The sequence below is a fragment of the Achroia grisella genome, unplaced genomic scaffold (genome assembly GCF_030625045.1).
Source record: "Achroia grisella isolate CSIRO2021 unplaced genomic scaffold, CSIRO_AGI_Agris_v1 utg874, whole genome shotgun sequence".
Taxonomy (NCBI): Eukaryota; Metazoa; Arthropoda; class Insecta; order Lepidoptera; family Pyralidae; genus Achroia; species Achroia grisella.
Window position 1 is genome coordinate 1,584,415 of NW_026713051.1, and position 22,271 is coordinate 1,606,685.

Genomic DNA, 22,271 nt, shown 5'->3' on the forward strand with positions numbered 1-22,271 from the left:
ACATTAAACCCGCATCTAGGAGACGCTGTAATGACCGCTGTGTCTAAATAAACCCATACTTAGCTTAAAAAGCTACATACATTGTTTATTCAGAACATTATTCATACTTATTACTGTCCGAATGGTAAGCATTAGTTATCCAGAATTAGCAATGCAAAGTATTTTAACGACATTACTACACATTTCTGAAAGCTTCGAATTTATTTACTTTATAATATGCTTATTGTTTACACACATGATCCTTCCGGAAGAAACTATATACTGCTTTATATATAACTACTTTGAAATCGAGTCGAGAAACAGATAGATAAAACAGCGTAACTTCTTTATACGAGTTATTTAGACGCTATAATTTTTAAATATGTCAAGATTGTTTGCCAAATGAAACAAGGTAAAGTAAATCAAAAATAGTTATTTTACATAATTTAAAATATAAAATAAATTTGGGTCAATTAGAATAATATTCACAAGAAATAAGTATACCATGTACCCGAAAACTATATATTTTTTGTATAATAAAGTAACAAATTATTGTATAAAAAACAAACTAGCAAAGTATTCGATACTCCTGAAAATAGCTTTACTCGAATCCTTTTAAATTATTTCATTTTTGGGACCTCACAATAAAAATCATTGCGAGTGCTTTTCCTTACATTTTGGTTTCCAAATTCACACATTATATGTGAGAATTATTAATCCTACATGCACATGTATGTTAAAAATTATGGCTGCAACCAAGGCAGAAGACAATAATCTTATCTCAATAAGATGTCCTAATGACAGATTTATAAGAAGTGGAATATTGCATATTGACATATGTGGTGACTAAGTAATCGCCATAATAAACTACAGATACTAATCACGAAAATGGGAAACAACAGATTGCTTGTTGGCGTATACGCAAGATTTACTGCTAGTAAAATATTACATAATAAATTATAAAGATAAAATGTGACATTATTCTGTTGGCTTGGATCCTTAAAGGCGATACATTATAACCATTTTACATTCAATTTACACATTAATATAATTATTAAATATACACCTATTTCAGTCAAACTTAATTGATAAGTAGGTAGTTGGCAAAAAAATGCAGAGTGCAATTCTGCTTGGAACTAAAAGACGCTGCAATTTACAAAGATTGTTTATGTTTGTTGTTTTTTAGAATAATTATTTTACAACATTTCGCCGAGCGTCTATATTGTTTGATATTACTACTAATAAGTACCATCCTCCACATAAGTAGGTACTAATTAATAGTAATTATCGGACATTTAATATCACTGCTATCAGTTAATAGCACGAAATTGTTCATACAGAAAGATCCAATTAGAATGTGCACGAAAAGCGTAATTAAAAATTTAAACACTAAAGTATGTGTTTTGTAGACTACCAGACAACTTTCATTTTACACATAGGCACGAAAAGTTATTATTAAAATGACGAACTACCTACGTATTATGGTAAAAACCTAATAGACTATTACACGTTGTACGAATGCAAATGTTATAACCACAGTTACATAACGAGGAACAAATATCTAAAGTACTTATCCGAGTAATAACAGTCTCTTAAACTATTAATACCTTACATGTAGTGTATGTGTATATATAGATGATGATTTCGTAGACTTTTGGTATGCCACAGTACTGTGTATACACATTTTAATAATGCCACATACACAACGCGAGTTACATACACGTCCATGCCGTTGTAAACTGAAAGAAATACAAAATAAATTGTGAATAATCCAACACCAAGGTCTAATTGTGAAAATATTTGCTTCGCCAAAATATGCGCGCGCTGGCCCGCTACGCACATAACAATCGCAATAGCGTCCATTGCAGTCCTGTACAGCCGTGTTTTAACTCAATTGCAGGTTCCTTGCTTGCTAAAAATCAATGGCGCTTACTGCTTACAATTTAATTCCCCCAATAATTACAATTGTTTTTACCATAGAAGTTAACTGTAGACGTTTAAAGGATATTAACTAAATAAGCAATATGAATGTTGCTTATTGTAAAGAGTAACTTTCCTTTAAAAACCCATGCGCTTGCATAAATTAATATTGGATTGAACCAATACTCTCTTGCTCTAATCCTCGATTGTTCAATTTATTACAATATTGCGACTTTACTCTTATATATTATAATAAATAGGGATTTCAAAAGAACTTCTCCGTGGTTATGTCATCACTAGATAAATCGCCACTCACCTTCAAGAATCTATTGGCAGATCGTTAGTGTATTTATTTATTAAACTTAAGATATATTTGTGTTTTCTTCACTGCAGAAGCCACATCTTTGCTTTTTCATACTGTTATATATATACGTATAATACAGGATCTTACCACGTCTTATTTTATTGAGTGACCCATATTTTTATGTATATATTAATTGCGATTATTTGTAGTTTTAAACCGACAAGAGAGTATACATTTTTTACAATATCGCTTGATTTTAAACCTAGTATTTAACGTATTTTTTCATTATTCATTTAATTACTGCCGCGAGCAAGTATTGTAACTATTTTTAATGACACAAATAAAATGAAGGAGAGTGTCGGTAATGAGTTGAGAGTTCCATTACTAACAAACATACCGCTGCAGGTCCTCGCCCAGCATCCCTTTGAAAACTAACTTTCTGGAACCAATTGCTAGTGAATTCGCTGCACTGAGACGACAAACCTGACCTGACTTTATACTCAATATATCCTCTTCCACTGGTACCACGCCAGCGTATACCTTTATCTCAGACGGGTGCATTATTAATCCTACATATTCATCTCTATAAGCAAATAATAACCTTTAAAAACAAAGGATATTTTTTGTGCTTCCTGGACCTCTTAAGGTACACTATACTAGGTACTTCCAATGGAACTGGCGAACTAAATAATTAAATATTTGATATAAAGTTACGCAAAGGCAAAATATTCGCATAGCTTGGAATATTTATTCTACATATTGTAAACTATCTTTGGGTCAAAATCACTAAGGTGGAAAATTTGCTTTGGCAGCATTTATATTTGATTTTAGACAGTTAATATTTTTAAAATTTAATATACAACTAATTAATTGTATGAAATTAAAATGTAAGTTTTTAAATATTTAGACCTTTTATTAAAATAAATATGTACTTATACTTATGATTTCAAATATCATGATAAGATCATATTTTAGAGAAAACAAAGACTCGTTTTCTATACCCCTCTTCATTTCATAGAACATCATTAAAGTATTTATATGTTATTTCTCTTTACTTTAAATATAACATTACGAGACCAGTAAATAACTTTATTCTCTGCAATATATCATTTTTTTAAACACACAAAACTTAAGTTTGTTAATATTGAAATCTTGGATTAAGAGAAATAATAAATATTTTAGTGATCATTTAAGCTAATTATTAATGTAATAGCTTTTAAATAAATTCATCAAAACATAACAACAATTCGCCATCTTGGTAATTTTGAGCCGGTTTATGTTAATAATTACAATAATGTGCAGTTAGTTGAAAGGAATTTATTTTTATGTTATTAGTCTATTTTCGTATGCAAATTTATATCAATTATTATCTGAACAACTTACGAACGCATTGATATGACAAATAAAATTACTCATATTAAAACATACTTTATTTCACAAAGAATAAGTACATGTATAAAAAATGCAATTCGACAATTTCAATATATGTCACAATGGAACAATTTAGAGTGTACAATTTGTAAATAGAATATAATTCAGATATAATATACAGGTACAACACAGGTTTTGTCACTTAAAAATATTCAGGCACTTGGTATAACTATGACACTTTACTAACGCTTATAATATGCATCCATTATTTTTACTTACAAACACTTCAGATCAATTACTTTAATTTTTGGTAACTGAATGTGTAAATTATAATTAAACATTCAAAAACTTATAAACATGGCATTCCTAAATTTAAGAGCACCTTTAAATTATTTTAGGTTCTTTAAATAATACTGATAATTTCAATTGGACTAGATCATATCTTTCTACCCGTAACAGCAATGAATACAAATCTAACTGAGTGATCATATTTATTTATAACAACTATCCATCATATTTATAATAGGAGCGGTAATAAATAAGATACGTGGAGTGAACTCTACACCCTAAATAAAAAATCTTAAATCTTTGACTCTATTAAATTGTAATGTTTCTTTCATTATTAACAAACATTATCATGTCTAATCGGTTGCTGTATGATAAATATAAATGGATAACTGTGAGATCTCAGTAGTGTTACAGAATTAGCTTCATTATAATCATTGCTTCATTGTATAATTACTATATTATCAACAAATATTGCTTAGTAATAAAATATATTCATATTAATGTTGTCTGAGACGATACTAATTGCATGACTTTGTATTTCGGCTATCTTAAAAACTATACTATATACTATTGTCCTCATTTAAAATATTAATTATTAAAAGATAAGGCGTCGCTCAGCGAAACTATTGTTAATAGCACAGTCGACTAAAGCCTGTTTTTTTAATTCCGAAGACTAATTTGATTTTTTATTTCTCTATAACGGTCAAGAAACGTAAAGCTTTAAAACTAATAAATATTTTCCGATTAAACAGATCGGTATCGCAGGTATACTAACTACTATACTATCCCGCTATAGGTTACATTTATACCTGTCAATTTAGTCTCCGAGATTAAAAAACAGACAAATAGATTTAATAATGGAATGTTAAAATAGTACTTATACCTATAGTATTGCAAATATATTGTTATGTGACTATTGTGAATGTGAAGGTAGCCTACACTATTATAGTTGTCAAACAGTAAAATATAACCTAACTGGTTTAAAACCTAATATTTATGTAATCAGTCTTCAATAGGAACTATCGCTTCGTCATTTGTATAATTACTTAAAAACACTATATATTACATTAAACTAGACTTAAAATTAGAGAAAACAATTATTATTTTTTGGGAACAGTTAGTTAATCACCTAATTAGTACAAATAGAAATTTCCACCTAGGCGAATATGTCATAAAAACGATTTATAAATGGAAATATAATTCGCTGCACATAATGACAATGTCAAATATATAAATTCAAAGATTTTAATAGTCATTTATAAATTATTAAACGCGTAATCTCCAAAGTACAAAATCTACACAACAAAACATTTATTTAATCGCCTGTATAATATTCTAATATTTTCTGTCTTGTATTGCGAAACTGTAAACAAATAAACAAAATTATAATATTTTTCACCAATGAATTTCACTTGCGGGAAGTGATATTTTGTGACATAAAAATAGTAGTTTTGCAATACATCCAACATGTCTTCCTTGATATTTCAATTATATTTTCAAAATTGGAATTTTAATAAAAATCACTGTGTATACCAAATGCGTACTCGAGTTACAAATTCAACTAGGTAGCTTAAATTGTATAATAAAATTTAACGTGGAATATGTTCTTTTTTCGGTTTTGATAAGATATTGTATAGATAAGATTACTGATATCATATATGAGGATGTTTCAAAACTACATGTACTGGAGAGTCTGCATCTCCCGGACATTTCCGGTCGGCATTTTGTGATTCTTGTTTCCTTTCCCCATATAGGTATTACTTTTTGGTATACGGAAATTCAAATGGTTCTATTTTAGATTTGAGCAAAAAAAAGATCCATTTCTCGAAATGAGAAGGGTGATCGGTCGGATATATATTTCTAAGTTGAGGTTATATACACATCTTAACAATATGAGAGGCAATGTCCTTAGAAAGATAATCACAACGTTATTATAATAAAAGTACAATAGCACCATTTCAAATAGGTACAGTGAAAACTTCACAAAGAAGATATAATTTAAATCTACCTGCTTTAAGGTACGGTGTGAACAATAGCAAAACAACAAATTTTCTCGTTGCAAAATTTGTAATATTTACCTAAGTAGTACCTTCGTAAGATACTAATATAGTGTCTTTTTGAAATCACCCTAAATATCAATCGCATAGATAACATTCACAGTTTAAAAATTAGCAGGTATTCGAGGGCCAAGGAGCCGATACCAATCAACTATCACTTCGTCTGTTGGTCTTTAAATATTTTGTATGATTCATATTCCAGTTTTTTTTATTATAGTATTTCTGTAGGACTTTTTCCACAGTGTAATACAAAAGTAATAATAATGAATAAAAAACTAATATCACACACATCAGATTGAAATATCAATTAAACATTCTTATCAAAACACTAAACATTCTCATGTTTATTCTCAATACGCGACGACATAAACAATTGAATAACTCAACTCCTCCACTAAGTCTATTTGTATTTTCTTTAGTACGTGGCTTCTCTATATCACTGAGTAGTCGTACCGTTACTGTTTTAACACTAAATAATCAAGACAGTTACGGTATAATACTACTATATTGTCGCTTGAGACGATGTACATTATACATGATAATGAACTGACTTAATGTACATAAAAATAATCTTATATAAAAAATGTACGATGGCACAGTTTAGACACGGTAATGTAACCAATAGACAATATAGAGTTTCTCTTATTATTTATTGCTAGTAATATATCGATGTATCTAGTATGTATCTGTAACTGTGTGCCATAAAGACCATTAAGACAGATTAACGCACAGCACCAAAATGTTTTTTACATACGTCTTGTCAGTTATGGTTCAAATCCACACTATTTCACCAGAACTGATTATTATAGTGGTAACTAGAGGATTCGATCCCGCGAACCCGGAGCCCGGGATCCAGAGTCAGATCAGGCAGTTAGATTTTAGTGCCCAAATTTTCTAAATTTAATTCAATGAAACCCAGGATTTACGGGATAATTTTTTTTTAGATATGTAAAAATGTGCGTGAATCATATCGCACTTAACTTTCATTGGATGTTTTGATCATTAAACAAAAAATGAACCCTCATAAGGCTATTTCCAAACGAGGTTATAATTTGGAAAAGACTTATAAAAAATTATTGATTATTCCTCCAACTACCAACGAGCCCAAATGCGCTTTCTTCATCTCTTATATTTGTGCAACAATTCAAAAGAATGCTTTCGGAGGAGACGTTCTATGCGTAGTTGTTCCTTAGATTTTTTCACGCTAAATCAGTAATTTATAAAGTTTCATGTCTACTCTGGTCCACAATCTAAAATATGAGCACCTATAAACATTGGTCTCTTTAGCATCTATACTTTTATATAGGTAACCTAAACAAGTCTTCAGAAGTTGTTGTCTTAGTTATTGTATATTGTATTGTAAAATAAAATTAATAATCTAGACAATACTGTAAATAAGTTATGAAACTATTTCATAAAATGTTTAAGAAGTTTATTTTATCAGAAGAAAATATATTTTTGTATTTTTTTTTTTGAAGATTTAAAATAAAAAGTTGAAATTGATATGTTTTACTTTCTATTTCTAATCCAATCGCGGGAATATCTCGGATTCAGGGATTAGAAAAATCGACCGGGATCGAATCCTCTACTTTGTGACGTGGTAACCTATATTTTGTGACGTAAGCGGCGAACTGGTAGATGTTAATGAACTGACAAAATGTACATAAAAATATTGATCTTATATACTAAATAACAATAGTAAAAATGTAACAATAGTAAAAATGTAGGGTGACGCAGTTTCGACACGGTAATGGTTAGTAGACAATATTCAGTTTGTCCTATTAGCTATAATTAATACTTGCAGCATATCTTGATGTATCTAGGTAACTGTGTCTCATAAAGATCAGGGGCGGATCGTTAATTTGTGGGGCCCTGGGCTAAATCTACTTAGGGGCCCACCTAATTATATTACTCGACTAAAAAATACACCCACCAAAATCAAGCGACTAGAAATTCCCCGTTCCTTTCTATAGACGCGCATTTGCATTGGGTTGATCGATCTCAGGATTGTCAACCTTATGATGATAGGTTTTTTAACATTCTAGATATTTTTTTATTTATTCTATATCTTATCTTTTATTCTAAATAGTTTAAGTGGGGATTGGAGGCCCTTTATATCTTCGGGGCCCTGGGCTGAAGCCCCAGAAACCCTTAGGTAGATCCGCCCCTGATAAAGACCATTGAAAGATAGTAACGCACAGCACCAAACTGTTTCTTACATACCTCTTGTCAGTAATTGGTCAACTGCACAATATTTCACCAATACTGTTTGTTATAGTGGTACCCCACATTTTGTGACGATGACGCCGAACCTGTAGATGTCGAAGGTGCAGCCGCCAGAGCAGCCGGGTCGCTATAACTCGCCATATTTTGTGATGTGCCTTCTCCCCATACGTTGGTATATGCAGGGTAACTTGTGTCTAAAGTACAAAAGGCATCATGTTAATATTCCGTACGTAGATGGCGCTCGTGTAACGGAAATAATAGTTCATAGTAAATATTTTGCTTATGAGCATATTATAAGACAATTACTTTTTCAAAATTATATCAATCATTTATTGCAGAATACAGTATTTATAGGCAAATATAATATTAAATATTCAGTGTATTGAATTTACATACAGGTATTATGTTGCCATTATAGTTGGTGTTTTTTATATGTTGACTTGTGTTATTTTTAGATTTTGATTGAAATTTAAAAAAACTAAATTTTAAACTGGCAATTTCGACGGAAGGAAACACTTGCGCGTGTGTCTCTGGTAACTGTTCAGTATTTAATGCATTTTGAACAAAATAAAAACAATTTTAAAACAATGGAGGAAGGAATTTTTCATAAATTGAGGAAGTTATATTGCTGTCACCTAGCCTTTTAAGAAACAATCGCCATTTATATTGTTAATGTATAAAAGGCGATTTTTATAAAAGACTGGCAATGTATTTATAATTCTCCCAGTCTTGCGGGAGCTAATGTACGACGGTTATTTATTTGTCATCGAGTATTCGTTTGTCTCCTATACTATAGGGAAAATCGTATAAAGCTACTGTTTCATTACTGTAGGGTACAGTTCACTCACTCAGCCATGTTGTTATACTGCGATGTAGTTGCCGACTACTCCGGTTGTATGAATGTCAATTTAAATTTAAAAGGTCTGCGACGTACCTAATTCTCTCGTTGTTGCAGGTGTTTATGGCGGAGATTAGTAATCGTCGAGTGCTTGTTAGTCCCCTATGCTATAGGGAAAATTGTAAAATACTACTGTTGTACGGCACGCGGTACTTACTTGTGGATAACTAGTTGTCGACTACTCCGGCTGTTTTATGTTAATTTCTTTTTAAACGTACTTACAATTCTCTTCAGGATCTCACCGGCGACGTAGATTTGTTACCTATACTATAGAGAGCAGGGATGTTAGGGAGCTCCGTAACCGTAACCGAAACTACCGAAATAAGAGTTTCGGATAATATCGGATATGGGCGGAGCCTAATTGAGACACGTTATGTAACCATTTTATTAATTATTTGTATTTTCCTTTTGAAATACCTTAACAAATTAATATCCGTAACCGAAATTAAAAAATAATACGAAATAATTTAATATCCGTATCCGAAATTTCATATCCATAACATCCCTAATAGAGAGTATCTTATAAGGCGACTGTTGTATTGTAGGGTACAGTTCACTCACTTGTGGCCATGTAGTTATACTGCGGCGTAGCGGCCGCCGGCCAGCCCGGCTGTATGGGGGGCGGAGCCGCGGCGCTGGGGTGCGCCATCGACGGCACCTGCGAGAGTGCGACGGGGGGCGGCTGAGCCAGTGACGTCACCGTCACAAACGGCACCGGCGCCACCGGCTCGGTCGATCTATCTTCCACTACACCCTTAGGCGGAGGCACCGAGAACCCCGACTTTTGATATGAGTCTAAAAAGCGCTTAATTTCCTCTTCGTCCTCGGCTGAGGCTTGCGTCGGTTGGGTTTGACCTTTTAAACTATTTATCTGCGAAATTTTTGGTACATTATTAATTGAGTTGACATTTCTAATGGGAAGCCACTGTACATGACAGCATCATAGAAAAGAATCACTGATAATCTTAAAACTAATCACAAATGTACTCAAATAAATAATATTACTAATAATAATATAATAACATCAGAATAATTCAGTGTAACATGTATGTATTTACGAAAAAAATGTATCTATGTATTTGCATCAGTTATCAAGTACCCATAACACAAGCTGTAACTAGCTTAATTTGGGTCTAGGTGGCGCGTGTAAATTGTCCTGAGATTATTATTATTATTATCTACGTTTAAGTAAAGAACGTAGAAGAAATATTAAATAATCTCAAACAAACTGAAGCGTAATTACTCACCAATGCATCTGCTGTAATTATCGATCCAAACGGATTAGGCGTTTCATCCTGAAACATTAATTAAACATCGTATTAATTATATAGAACATTATAAATATAATATCACTATAAATAAAAATATAAGTTCAATTTGACATACCTCTAACTCCGGCTCCAAAGGACTTAGATTTAAAGTGTTATAAGATTTCAAGAAATTTGTGAGTACTTCTAATTCTTTTCGGTACTTTTTCATAATCAACGTTTTAGATTTCTCCTCAGCTGCCAATTTGACAATATCTTCTTCAAGTATAGACGTCCTGTTAAACCAAATACTTCAATGGATTATAGTAGAAATTATACGAATAGATAATTATAATCACGATGTATTAATAAGACTAACACACTAAACTCTTAGCTATTAAAAGTAGACTAAAGACCGCTTTCATAAAATTTATTTCCGAAAGTAATCCTAATTAATAGTAATCCATATTTTTTAATTACGATTTAATTATGCGCATAAAGATAAAATCTGTGCCATTTTCATTAAATATATTCAATTCATCCTATATATAAAATTCTCGTGTCACAATGTTAGTTACCATACTCCTCCGAAACGGCTTGACCAAGTTTTATGAAATTTTATATGCATATTCAGTAGGTGTGAGAATCAGCTACTATCTACTTTTCATACCCCGTAGAAGGATTGTCGCCTAATATTTATTTCTTGGACAAATGTTTATTTTTCAATTTATTTACATGTGGCATTAAAAATACACACAACCCTAAATTTTCACCCTTCTATCACCGACCCCTATTTTATAATAGTAATTTTAATTTATGTGGCAAAACAACGTTTGCTGGGTCAGCTAGTATTTATCATATATATTAGAAACATTTAAGTTCTCCAATTCACATACTTTATGAATATTAAGTTTACTTCCAAGTGACGGTTTAACTCAAAATAGAAAGGTCATATTTATGAACAAGCCGTTGACTATATACACACAATTTTATATATGTGCATTCTATTGTTATGTCTTTATATAACATATTAGTTATGGTCAGGTAATAGTTCATGTACATAAGAGTTCTAATAACGTATAACAATAGTGAAATCACAATAGTAATGTACTTTTAACTTACTTTCAAAAGTTGTATACAAATTACGTTAGGAATAGTGAATTATTGAAAATAGCATAGAATTTTACCTTAACTTTATCTATCATGGGGTTACGAATAAGAAATATCTGATAAGACCTAATGCTATTTCATTTTTAAAAAAGTTTTTAATTATTCAATCCCTTTTTGACACATCTATTACTTTGAACTATGTACTATCTAATCACGTTTTCCTTTAGCTAACACTATACCATATTCGGTTGAATTTCTCACAGGCATCCCTGGAATCCAGCGGCAGATAATTCCTGATAAATTCGCAACAAGGCAAACTGACTTGTCTCCATTCATCCTACCAACCTTGACTGGTTGGCCTGCAGGCGTATACCGTTTGAATGATGCACTATTCCATCATAATCCGTACAAAAATATAATACTGGTCCAGATGCCAAATAGGTTCATATAAACGGATAATTGACAGACAGACTAATAGGGGCTCAATGGGGCTGTAAATGGGGCTGTAATGTAATAATAGATAATATCTTCTATGATCTTTAATGATAATATCAGATTAAACCTTATGAGCCACATTAAGTTTACTTCTAAAAACTGTCATAAATATCTGAATACGCAATGGCATATATCGAGTTCGGTGCGTTCTACTGCGCTCTTATGAGTTGGATAAATACAGCATTCATGCAACATCTAACCAGCACGCCTTCGGAAATATTGAAAATAACTTAGAACGTTGCAAAATTACGATAGTGCGTATTATGCAACATTTATTTTTTAGAATATACCTCTCGGAACGATGAATTTAATATACAAAGCACCAACAAGAAGATAACGTAGTACTATACTGTCTTTACTAAAGTGTCCTTATTTATCGGACTTTTATATGTATACAGTGATTTTTATCACTGTGAAAGTCTATTTTCTAATAAATAGGTCATATTTATTTCAAACTCTAATTATACCTGTAATAAGGCAAAGAATACCGTAACTTTAAACTTCTCTCACATTGGGAAAAGCTAATAGGTTTCCTATATTATTAATTGGATTTATTTAGAAGCAGTTAATATATAAAAAAAACTATTGTATATTCTGTTAGTTGGCCTATTTTATTAAAAATTATTATTTTTTTAAATTGTTAGTAAATACATATACGCGACTAGTTAAAAGGACGCGATACGAAAAAATCTATAAGTGTAAATACCTGACCGACTCGAGTACAGATCAACGCACAGCCTAGACTATCGGTCCAAGAATCTTTAAAATTAGTGTATTTTTCTTTTTCTAGATAATTCCTACAAATGAGTTAAATGATTTTGAAGATTTGTGACAATATAACGGAGATGGGATAAGGGGATTTAGCGTAAGAACAATTAGATTTAAGTTCACAGAAAAAATTTGGAAAAAGGAATTTTGAAACCCACGACCAAGACATAAGATTCCAAATAGGCTGTACCGCATTGACTTCGCTCTCATAAATTATTACTATCTATATCTACACCCCAGATTTAATAAATTACTATCGTTTCACTTTTTTATTATATTACGGTATAAAAGGTTAGTAGCAAAAAAGTCGAAAGTCAGTAATTATACTCAGGAATAGAACGTCTCCAAAAAATCAAAAAGTAAATAAGTGAAAATAATTTTTAAGACCTTCATACAAACTGCGCAGCAGTTCAGTATGAAATCACAAAATTTATTTCATATTTCATCTTCATTTCTTGGTGGAAGTAATTAAATATCATGAATATTCTACTGAGCTTTCAGCTTCGTTATATACTTTACGACCAACCCTTCATACACGACGTGAAACAATAATATCTTTTGAATATTCCAAAGGTTTCGCCTACTCTTTATCGCACAGCATAATACTCCTTATAACCTTTGGGCAAGTGCTTTGGCGTTTTGTTTGTATTATTATTGCAAAATAACTATTAATATTTATATTGGAACGAAATTACTGCTAAGCAGAAGTAAATAGGCAGTCATTCATGAGATATTTGACGTAGATACGCTAAATTCGCTAGAGGTTGTTTTTTTATATCACATGTGTGCTTTGCATTGAAAACAATCGCATTATCAATTTTTTATTGTTTTCCCGGCGTCGACAATAAAAATAAGCATTTAACTGTCATACCTGTACCTATATACCTGTCATTGGTATGTATACTTATAATGTAACGAAACAAATTGCTCGATAGCTGACCTCGCTTCCCACTGCGTACATATCGCGCAGCGGGACACCGAAGCGACTGCGTCAACTTTTCTTGCTTTAGATGGTCCAGCTGAGAACAAATTCATATCTCCTAGCAAAACACAACATTAGCCATAAACAAATAATCAAACAATTTCCGTGCCACCTGCTCATTGATATGATAATTATGAGATATCTGAAGTTATATATTTTGTTGACTGAAACCAACATTGTGTAAAATAGAGACAATGTGTAGGTAGCTACATTTATAAATATACACCAAATAATTACTATCATTGTATGTATTATCTTGGTGTAATCAAATGGAGATAGAGAGATTAAAAACTGAATACATAGAAAACGTTCTAAATATTTATATTTCGAAATTGTAACCACGGAATTAGTTATACTTTAATTTACCATGGCAATACTGCAACAAAACTATTTTATTCTGGTTTTTATTAAATTTATAAAAAATTAAAACAGTATATAAAAATAATACTTTCCGAAATATTAGGAAATATCTTGTAATCCTAAAAATATGCCATCAGTTGATATCGATACACGTGTCGCGTTGTAGAATCAAGACTATTGTATAAAAAAAGGTTTAACGTAAAGATGTGCAACCTTTGTAATCAAAGGGATAATATAATTTTTTTTGTCGCTCATATGGTAAGTATAAAACTTTATTTAAAAATAAACATTAGATTAAGAAAAAATATAAATTCAATAAAAACGTTCTTATAGCATGTCTGAACAAGTAGCCAACAAGTAACTCGTCACAAAAATTTGTTTCGGTTAAATGTACTACCATTTTATTATAATAATTTTATAACAATATGTTGATAGAAGATCGAAATAATAAATTTAATTATACAAATACTTAGCGGGTCGCTAAGTGCTATATATGTTTAATTGACCGCGTGTAGCTCATCCCTAGTCCGAAGTGTTTCTCATCAAATTCCGTTTCACCTACACTACACTGGGATATTAAGACTACAGCAATTTCATTTACATCAAATGTATACTTCACAATTTAAATATTTATTATGATAACTAATAACATGAAACCTTTATTACAGTTCCATCAGACTTGAATCCATTTTAATTGATCATATTACCTTTGCGTTATTACTTTCTCATAAAGTTATTATCTAATTATTAAAATATTAAGTTTAATAGAAAACGCCCAGATAAATATGGGATAGTGCATTCTGCACTTATTCAGGTACATAGAATAAAAACTACTACTAGAAACAATGATCTCAAAGATATACCTACATGAAACTATGTGTGTAAGACGAGATGCTTTTGTTGTTCAGATTTGTATCTACTCTCGCATGAATTTTGATTATTTTTACTACTAATACGGTACTTGTTGAAGACTAAATATTGAAAAAGATAACTATATATAAAATATATTTAGCACGTAATATATTTCGAAGAATTTCGAATTTGAAGTGCATTTGAATTTGAAAGAATTTTCTTGTCACATGTATCGTAAACTTTTGGCATTATGTTTTAAAATACAAGGTATATATGTGGTCCAGTCAACATAAACAATATTTATAAAAAATAGTTAAATTACAAAGATAATGCAGACTAAGTTAGAAACTTGAAACTTTGAAAGACATTATGTTAATATGTGGCATAGAAACTGCTATATTCATAACCATGAATTTTCTGATTAATCATCCTTTGGGTAAGTAAATACTAGTAAACTATAAAATAGGTATGTACTTACCTACAGGATAAAAGTACCAACAAAATAGATTATCGACTATCATGTTTGATTTTTTTTTAGTATTTTCTTAATAATAATTACAATTATTTTTAATAATGTATTAAACATTTTGAAAATTTACAATATAATAATTTGTATTGTGATCTCTACATTAAATTTTAAACAATTGGGATTTATATACATAATAATAATAATAATATATTATATATAACAAATATAATTAATCACAATTCATATTTATCGAAAAAAATAATATTTTAACTGAAGCAAATGTTAATTGAAGTACAAACTCCGTAAGACGAATCCAATTTTAAAATTATATTGCAACTAAAATAAAACCCGTTAAAATTATTGGATTTTGCACACTGCTAGTAAATGACCAACTCCTAATTTAAGGGCTGCATCCGTACTATATAAAATATTACTATTTAAATAATTATATTAAAATTATGTATAAAATTAAGACTAAAATATATATTAAATTACGCCCCCAAATACCGAAGTCGCTTATTTTACTAACATTTATCCAAAGCTCGCTGTTACAGCTTCACAAATATCTTGACTTTACGACTGGTTTATGTAATTCAAAATGCAAAATTTTCTTAGGTAACCGTGATGTATATTTAGGATTGTCTCTATAGTTAGGTATTATAATTATTTATTTTATATTGTGTACTGTTACTTGCATCTATTCGCATCCTTGTATTGTTAAATTTCACTTCGAATATTCGCTTGCTGCATTCTGAGTTTACTTGATGATGTACTTCAACCAGAAAATGTTTTGAAATATGTATTTATATCGCCAAGCAAACATTGTGAATGATGATAACAAAAATTGATAGAAATACAATATTTTGAATATATGCAGTTACTATAAGAAGATGAATATAATAATCCAATGGGAATACGTAAATATTTGCATAGACATATAAATTGGATGCATAACTTACCTTCTGTTTCGGTGGCGGTGGTCCTTTTTACACCATTAGGTGATTTTATAAATGAAGGTAACGGAGGTGGAGGCTTGCTGGTGTCTATTCTGCAGTTAGTAGCAATTAATATTAATAATTATATCTTAACACTTCAATTTTATGTTTAATATGTCACATAGATAAAAAAAATATATATTACGTTAGTGGAGGCGGTTGTAGCGCTGGCGCGAACACAGGCGGTGGCCTCGGAGGTGGAGCTCCTGTAATGACAATACACTATTATTATCAGAATAGGGGCCAGCCGTAAATTACACACCATTAATTTGAGCTATTTTTACCCCCACATACTGCTATGCATATTGTAAGTTGAATGATATTTTAATTGTACGGTGCAATTGGTTTGAATCGATTTTAAGCATATGATATGCATACTCCACAAAGTCCCCGTTTCAATCATTCATAATATTGAAAAATGTATTACAGTCGACCCTCCATATAACGCGGTACTCTAAGAACGCGGTTTCCATATAACGCGGAGCTGAAAAGCGAGCCCTACGCGGTTTCCGTTCAAAAGCATCCCATAAGTTCATTTCGAGCAGCCTATGAATGACTCTAGTAAAAATCAAAAACTAATGTGAAGATGAACCAAGTGAGGAAGACATTTTGCCCTTTTAACACGTTAAAGACCGCATGCCTACCGGTGGGGCACTTCGCAACGAAAGTACCTACTTTACACGTTGGGACCGGTTGATCACCCGTGGGCACTTCAATTGAAATAAATCATAAACAGCTAGGATGAATGTTGAAATATTACATATTCTTTTTTTCTTAAACAGACTTAGTTTAATTTTTGTTCCATTTCTTTTATACTACTTATAACTCTTCATTTCAATAAAAATAATTTACAATTTATCTTCTTTTTTATTTATTGGTCTCCATATAACGCGGTACGAATGATGTGATTTGCACTAATTCCGAGTTTCTTATAGCGCGGTTTCCATACAACGCAATACGCACTCACCGCGTTATAGGAGGGTTGACTGTATTAGAATTTCGTTCTTAACTTTTTTCTTTTATCTGTTTTATTTAAAACGAATTCGGCTCGTTGTCAACAGAAAAAAATAGTAAAACGTAAGTAATAGCCCTGTATATAGTTACACATGTTTCCCCGTTTTCAGATCGCTCAGCTGTTTAGTTTTAGTTAATTTTTGTGGCTAAACAACAGCAAAATAAATAAAGAGGACCTGTTTTGTGCAGAATTTTTTTCTCTACAACTTTCATTTAAAACATTATTTCATATTTCTTACCATTATCGAGTAATTTAAAAAAAAAACGCGTATTATAATTCTTTTTTCGAATTTATTCATTCTTTAAGTATTTGCGGACTTATTTTTATATATTGCGCCAAAACTGGTCACATCATCTTTAACTTTAAATTTTACTAGACTAATGGTGAGATTAATGACATTGCGTTGAATGGAAGGGCAATGCTATAGTGATATACGTGAAATTACATATGTTACTGGTAATGATGAAATAAATATTTTAATTTTGCATTTCCAGGAACTAACTTAAAAATTAGCGCATTAAATTGTGATTAAGCTGTATACTAATTATATGCTTTATAGTATAGATGATAGCGACAGCCCACTAATTCGATGGATTTGATCGATAGTTCTTTTTCCGAAAAAGAGTAATTCTATGAAAAAAGAGATCAGTGGCTCCCAATATTGGGTATTGTAATTGAAGAATGCGCGGTGAATGATATCGTATTTCATAATAATTCCACACAAAACATTACTCAGAACTTGTAGAATGTTTATACAACTTCAAAAACAATTTAATAAAAAACCTAAACTTAATTATTGCGATCGTTTAATTACGGGAATACTATTAAAGGTAACAAGTAAAATAAGTTTTACCTTATTGTACTAGAAGCACTGGTGCTTTGTTTAAAACATCTACTATGACACAGAGGGTAGATATGTTGTTCACATATTTTGAAGTATTTTAATCTGCAAGTTTTGTTTCTTAAAGTTAGTTCACACAAATAGTCTGTGGAGACTATTTTTCTGAGCTAAGTTTAGGAAACAAAATTTGCAGAGGTGAATAACGAAAATACTGTTAGAAATTTTCAATTTAATATACAGTTATATTCTAAAATATTTATCAGACCTTAAATAAAATTATTCTTGTATGTATCACATATATCAACATATAAGTGGATCAATAAAAAAACTGAAAGTTTAGGGGATACTAACCACCACCAGCAATCCGATTTTTTCAGATCGACGCCTAGCGCCTGCGCAGGCGCAATATGGTAGCTCATAGAACAGTCCGAGTTAGGAAGGAACAATTTTCTAATGTGGGTAGATGCATCTGTATTTAAGATTATCTTAGCTGTGCTTTAGACAAAGACATCAAGAGCATCTCGCTACAACATTTACTTTCATAGCTTTTACTATACGATATAGTAGTTTTATTATGGGGATATGCAAAGTGTCTTTATCTTAAAAAATGCTGTTTGTGCAATCTCGTGTAAAGGAACTCGTGATTATACATTAATTTAAAAAATTTAAAGAAGCAAATACGCTCACAGTAGCTTCTCAACACATATATATTGATATTATTGTGTAAATACAAATTTATTTTCATGTTTCTTTCTTGAAATATAAATTCCCTGTCCCCAAATTTTGTTTATATAAAGTTAATAGGTATTTGATGGAAAGATTCTACAAACATGATAACAAAAGATATTTATATACACTGTTCGAATGTTATGTATTTTCTATTTAACTGATTAAAAAGGATAATAAATAATTGTACTAGTTTTATTACTGGCCAGTTCTCAAACAACACAGATACTGATAATCAACGAACTAGCATATGTAGGATACAAGCATCCTATATAAATAAACAACTATGATGTGATATAACAAGCTACATCTGTATGTAAGCTTCATTAAAAATTTGTACATTAATGTAATCAATGTATATGAAGGTTATAAAAAGAGCAGAAAAAAAAAATTCTACTTTATATTCTGCAATCAGTCCTTTGAATATCCCCAGATGAGGTGTACTATGTACCATGTAAGCCTGGTGTTTCAGTTGTCCATAGGCACTGGTTACCATTTACCATCAGATGGGCCATATGCTTGATTGCCACCATAGTAGTATAAAAAAGACTATTTAAGTTAGTTAGTCATAGCAGTATCATGGAATATAATCAAATTTTTTTGCTTAAGTTTGATGATAAAATGGAAGTTGTGTATTAATTATTTTATTGTACAGTAAATAATCATCACTGAGCACATGCTTAGTACATATGCAATGTACATAATTGCTGCTTCATTGTATAGCTAGTTTACTATATTAATAATATATAGTAAACTAACTATGTAACTATGCCACTCCTTATCAATTGGATCTATATACTGAACAGGACAGTAGGGAAAAAATTATACGATAAATTTACATTCTACATGAATACATTATTCTTTTATTTTGAATATTTTAATATAAGTTGAAACCAGCAGATAGAAATTTCACAATCATACATTCATGCTTGATTCATAGCAACAAAATATAATCAATTTATTGATAAAAAAAAACAAATCCATTATAGCTGGCTGTAGAAGAAAATCAATGTTCAACAACAAATCCTTTTCCGGCCAACTGATTTCTCAGGACTAGAATGCTTTATATTTTAAACTAGCTGTACATATGACTTCTTCCACTTGGAATTTTACTTTCTTTTTCTAAAATAAAAGCCTAAGTTGCTCCTTATTACAGCAGTTACCTGCCAAAAAAGTCCCGTCAAAATCAGTCCAGCCATTTCAGAGATTAGCCGGAACAGACAGACAGACAGACAAAAATTGCAACTAGTATGTTGTTTTGGTGTATGTACTGTATTTATATTAATATGCATGTAGTAAAAAATGGTTAGTTCAATATTTACAAACAGACACTCCAATTTTATTAAGATGTATATATTATACTTTACATTTAGAAGTCTCTGATTTTTTAAATAATTTATTTAATATAGTATGTGAACTGATAATAATTAACCATATACTTTCATGCAAGATGCCAAAAAAATCACTAAGATTAAGATTAAATCACCAGTTTATAAACAGATGGTTCACACCAATATTTTATTAGGATATATTATGTTTTTTATGAAAAAAAAAACACATATATTTCTTATGGCTGAAAGTTTGTTTCCTCACAATCCAACAGAACATGGCTTTTGAACAAGAATTATGAATTAATGAATCAACTACAGTCTGTTTTTTAATCCCAGAGACAAACTTGTCATTACCTATGTAGGTAGTTTTTTGCAATTTTATAAGTTGAAATTAAAAATTAATGATAAATAATGTGTGGGTAGCTATTAATTAAAGCATATAAATACAAAATTTATAAAGTATAATTATTGTTAATTACAAGGTTGTTGTATCAATATTAATGATATATATCATTTTTTCCATTAATTTTTATTAAAATAAAGACTAATCTTTTTTATAAAACAAATGAGGAAGCTCATTTGTTTTATAAAAAAGATTAGTCATGATGTCATATTTCATAAGATTTATTTAAAATATTTCACGGTCTGAAAGTAATAAATTGTCCCTTCATAGCTAATAATACTATAGAAATCACTGTATGTATGAAAACCACAAAAATATTTTTTTTTGTTGTATAATACAATGATAGTAATAGAGACACTAGTATATGTACATAAATTTGAAAATATATTGTAGAAACATATAATGCTTTCATTCTATTCAAAATAAAAACTTATGATTAAACAAATTGGTAAAGCAGGTAATACAGAACTACCCCCCTACAGTTGGTAACATTATTTGAAAAATTTACAACTGCCAATTTATTCTCTGATATTAAAAAACAAACTACAGCATCATCCGAGTTAAATTAATTATTGATTGATAGAATGTATATGTTTATTTCATGAAATTTCCACCCGACAAGACAAAGATATAGTGGTCACAAATTTTCTTTCAAAAAACTCTTTCCATGTCTTTATACTTTTATTTTTGGAAATTCTTCGCAACTCTGTCCATTATCAGGTAGTGAACAGGAAACCAACTATTTGACCCTACATAAACTACATTCAGTAGCCATTTGCAAAATTTATTTTTATTGTCCTTTGTTTAATTATGCGCAATAAAGAGTAAATATTCAGTCTCTATTCTTAAAATGATCATGATTCATCAATAAAATTATTTTATACTCACCAGGGTAAGCTGATGACATGGATTCAGGTGGTGGCGGGGGTGGCGGCGGCGGCGGGGCCAGCTGCGTCATTGGAAGTATGTATTGCCTGGTCGGGACTTCGGTCGTGGGCGGCGGTGGTGGCGGAGGAGGAGGCGCCAGCGAATGAGCCGTGTGAGGCACATATGCCGGCACATGTTTCCTAATAAACTCCTTGGAATTTTCTGTATACATGCTGGCAGCAGCATGGATAGCAGAATGACGTTCCGCCAGGACCCTGGGCATTTGACCAGTTTTAAGAAACAGGTCTTCTTCTTCGCTAGTCGTATGAAGATATGTACAATTCGCTCTCGTGCATCCAGTCGGATTTTGGTAATCGTGGCAGAATTGTAATATTGTTTTCATATCCTCCACGCTGCATTCATGACTAAACTTGCATAGGGAATACTTATAGCATTTACCCCACACATAATCCCTACAAACTTTACTTTGGTTCTCATTTGATCGCCTTAATGGCGGCTGTCCGCCATTTTGTTGAATATTTTGATTCATGAACGGCGATAAATAATCAATGCCTGGAAATTACACACCTGTTTTAGAATATTCACTTACAATTTATATTTCTCGTTATAGTAATATAAAAATATTAGGTATAATATGTAAGTAACTATCGACAAATGAGACTAGTTGGCATGTAAACATAATCGTAAAAATAGCATTTCATGGATATAATTATAAGGAGAAAAAAGAAATGACATTACCGCACACC

The 22,271-nt window shown here is 30.9% G+C and overlaps 1 protein-coding gene across 1 annotated transcript; it reads right to left on the minus strand.

The window, feature by feature from the left end:
* Positions 1-284: 284 nt before the first annotated feature.
* LOC131853055 (YLP motif-containing protein 1-like) lies at positions 285-22,271 on the minus strand. Its single transcript, XM_059203850.1, has 10 exons — positions 22,264-22,271; positions 21,526-22,077; positions 16,467-16,527; positions 16,286-16,374; positions 13,604-13,703; positions 10,430-10,586; positions 10,291-10,338; positions 9,605-9,914; positions 8,143-8,339; positions 285-1,718 (listed from the first exon to the last, which is right to left on the minus strand). The coding sequence occupies exons 2-9, from the start codon at positions 22,052-22,054 to the stop codon at positions 8,176-8,178; spliced, it is 1,458 nt and encodes a 485-aa protein (XP_059059833.1). The 5' UTR covers positions 22,055-22,077; positions 22,264-22,271; the 3' UTR covers positions 285-1,718; positions 8,143-8,175.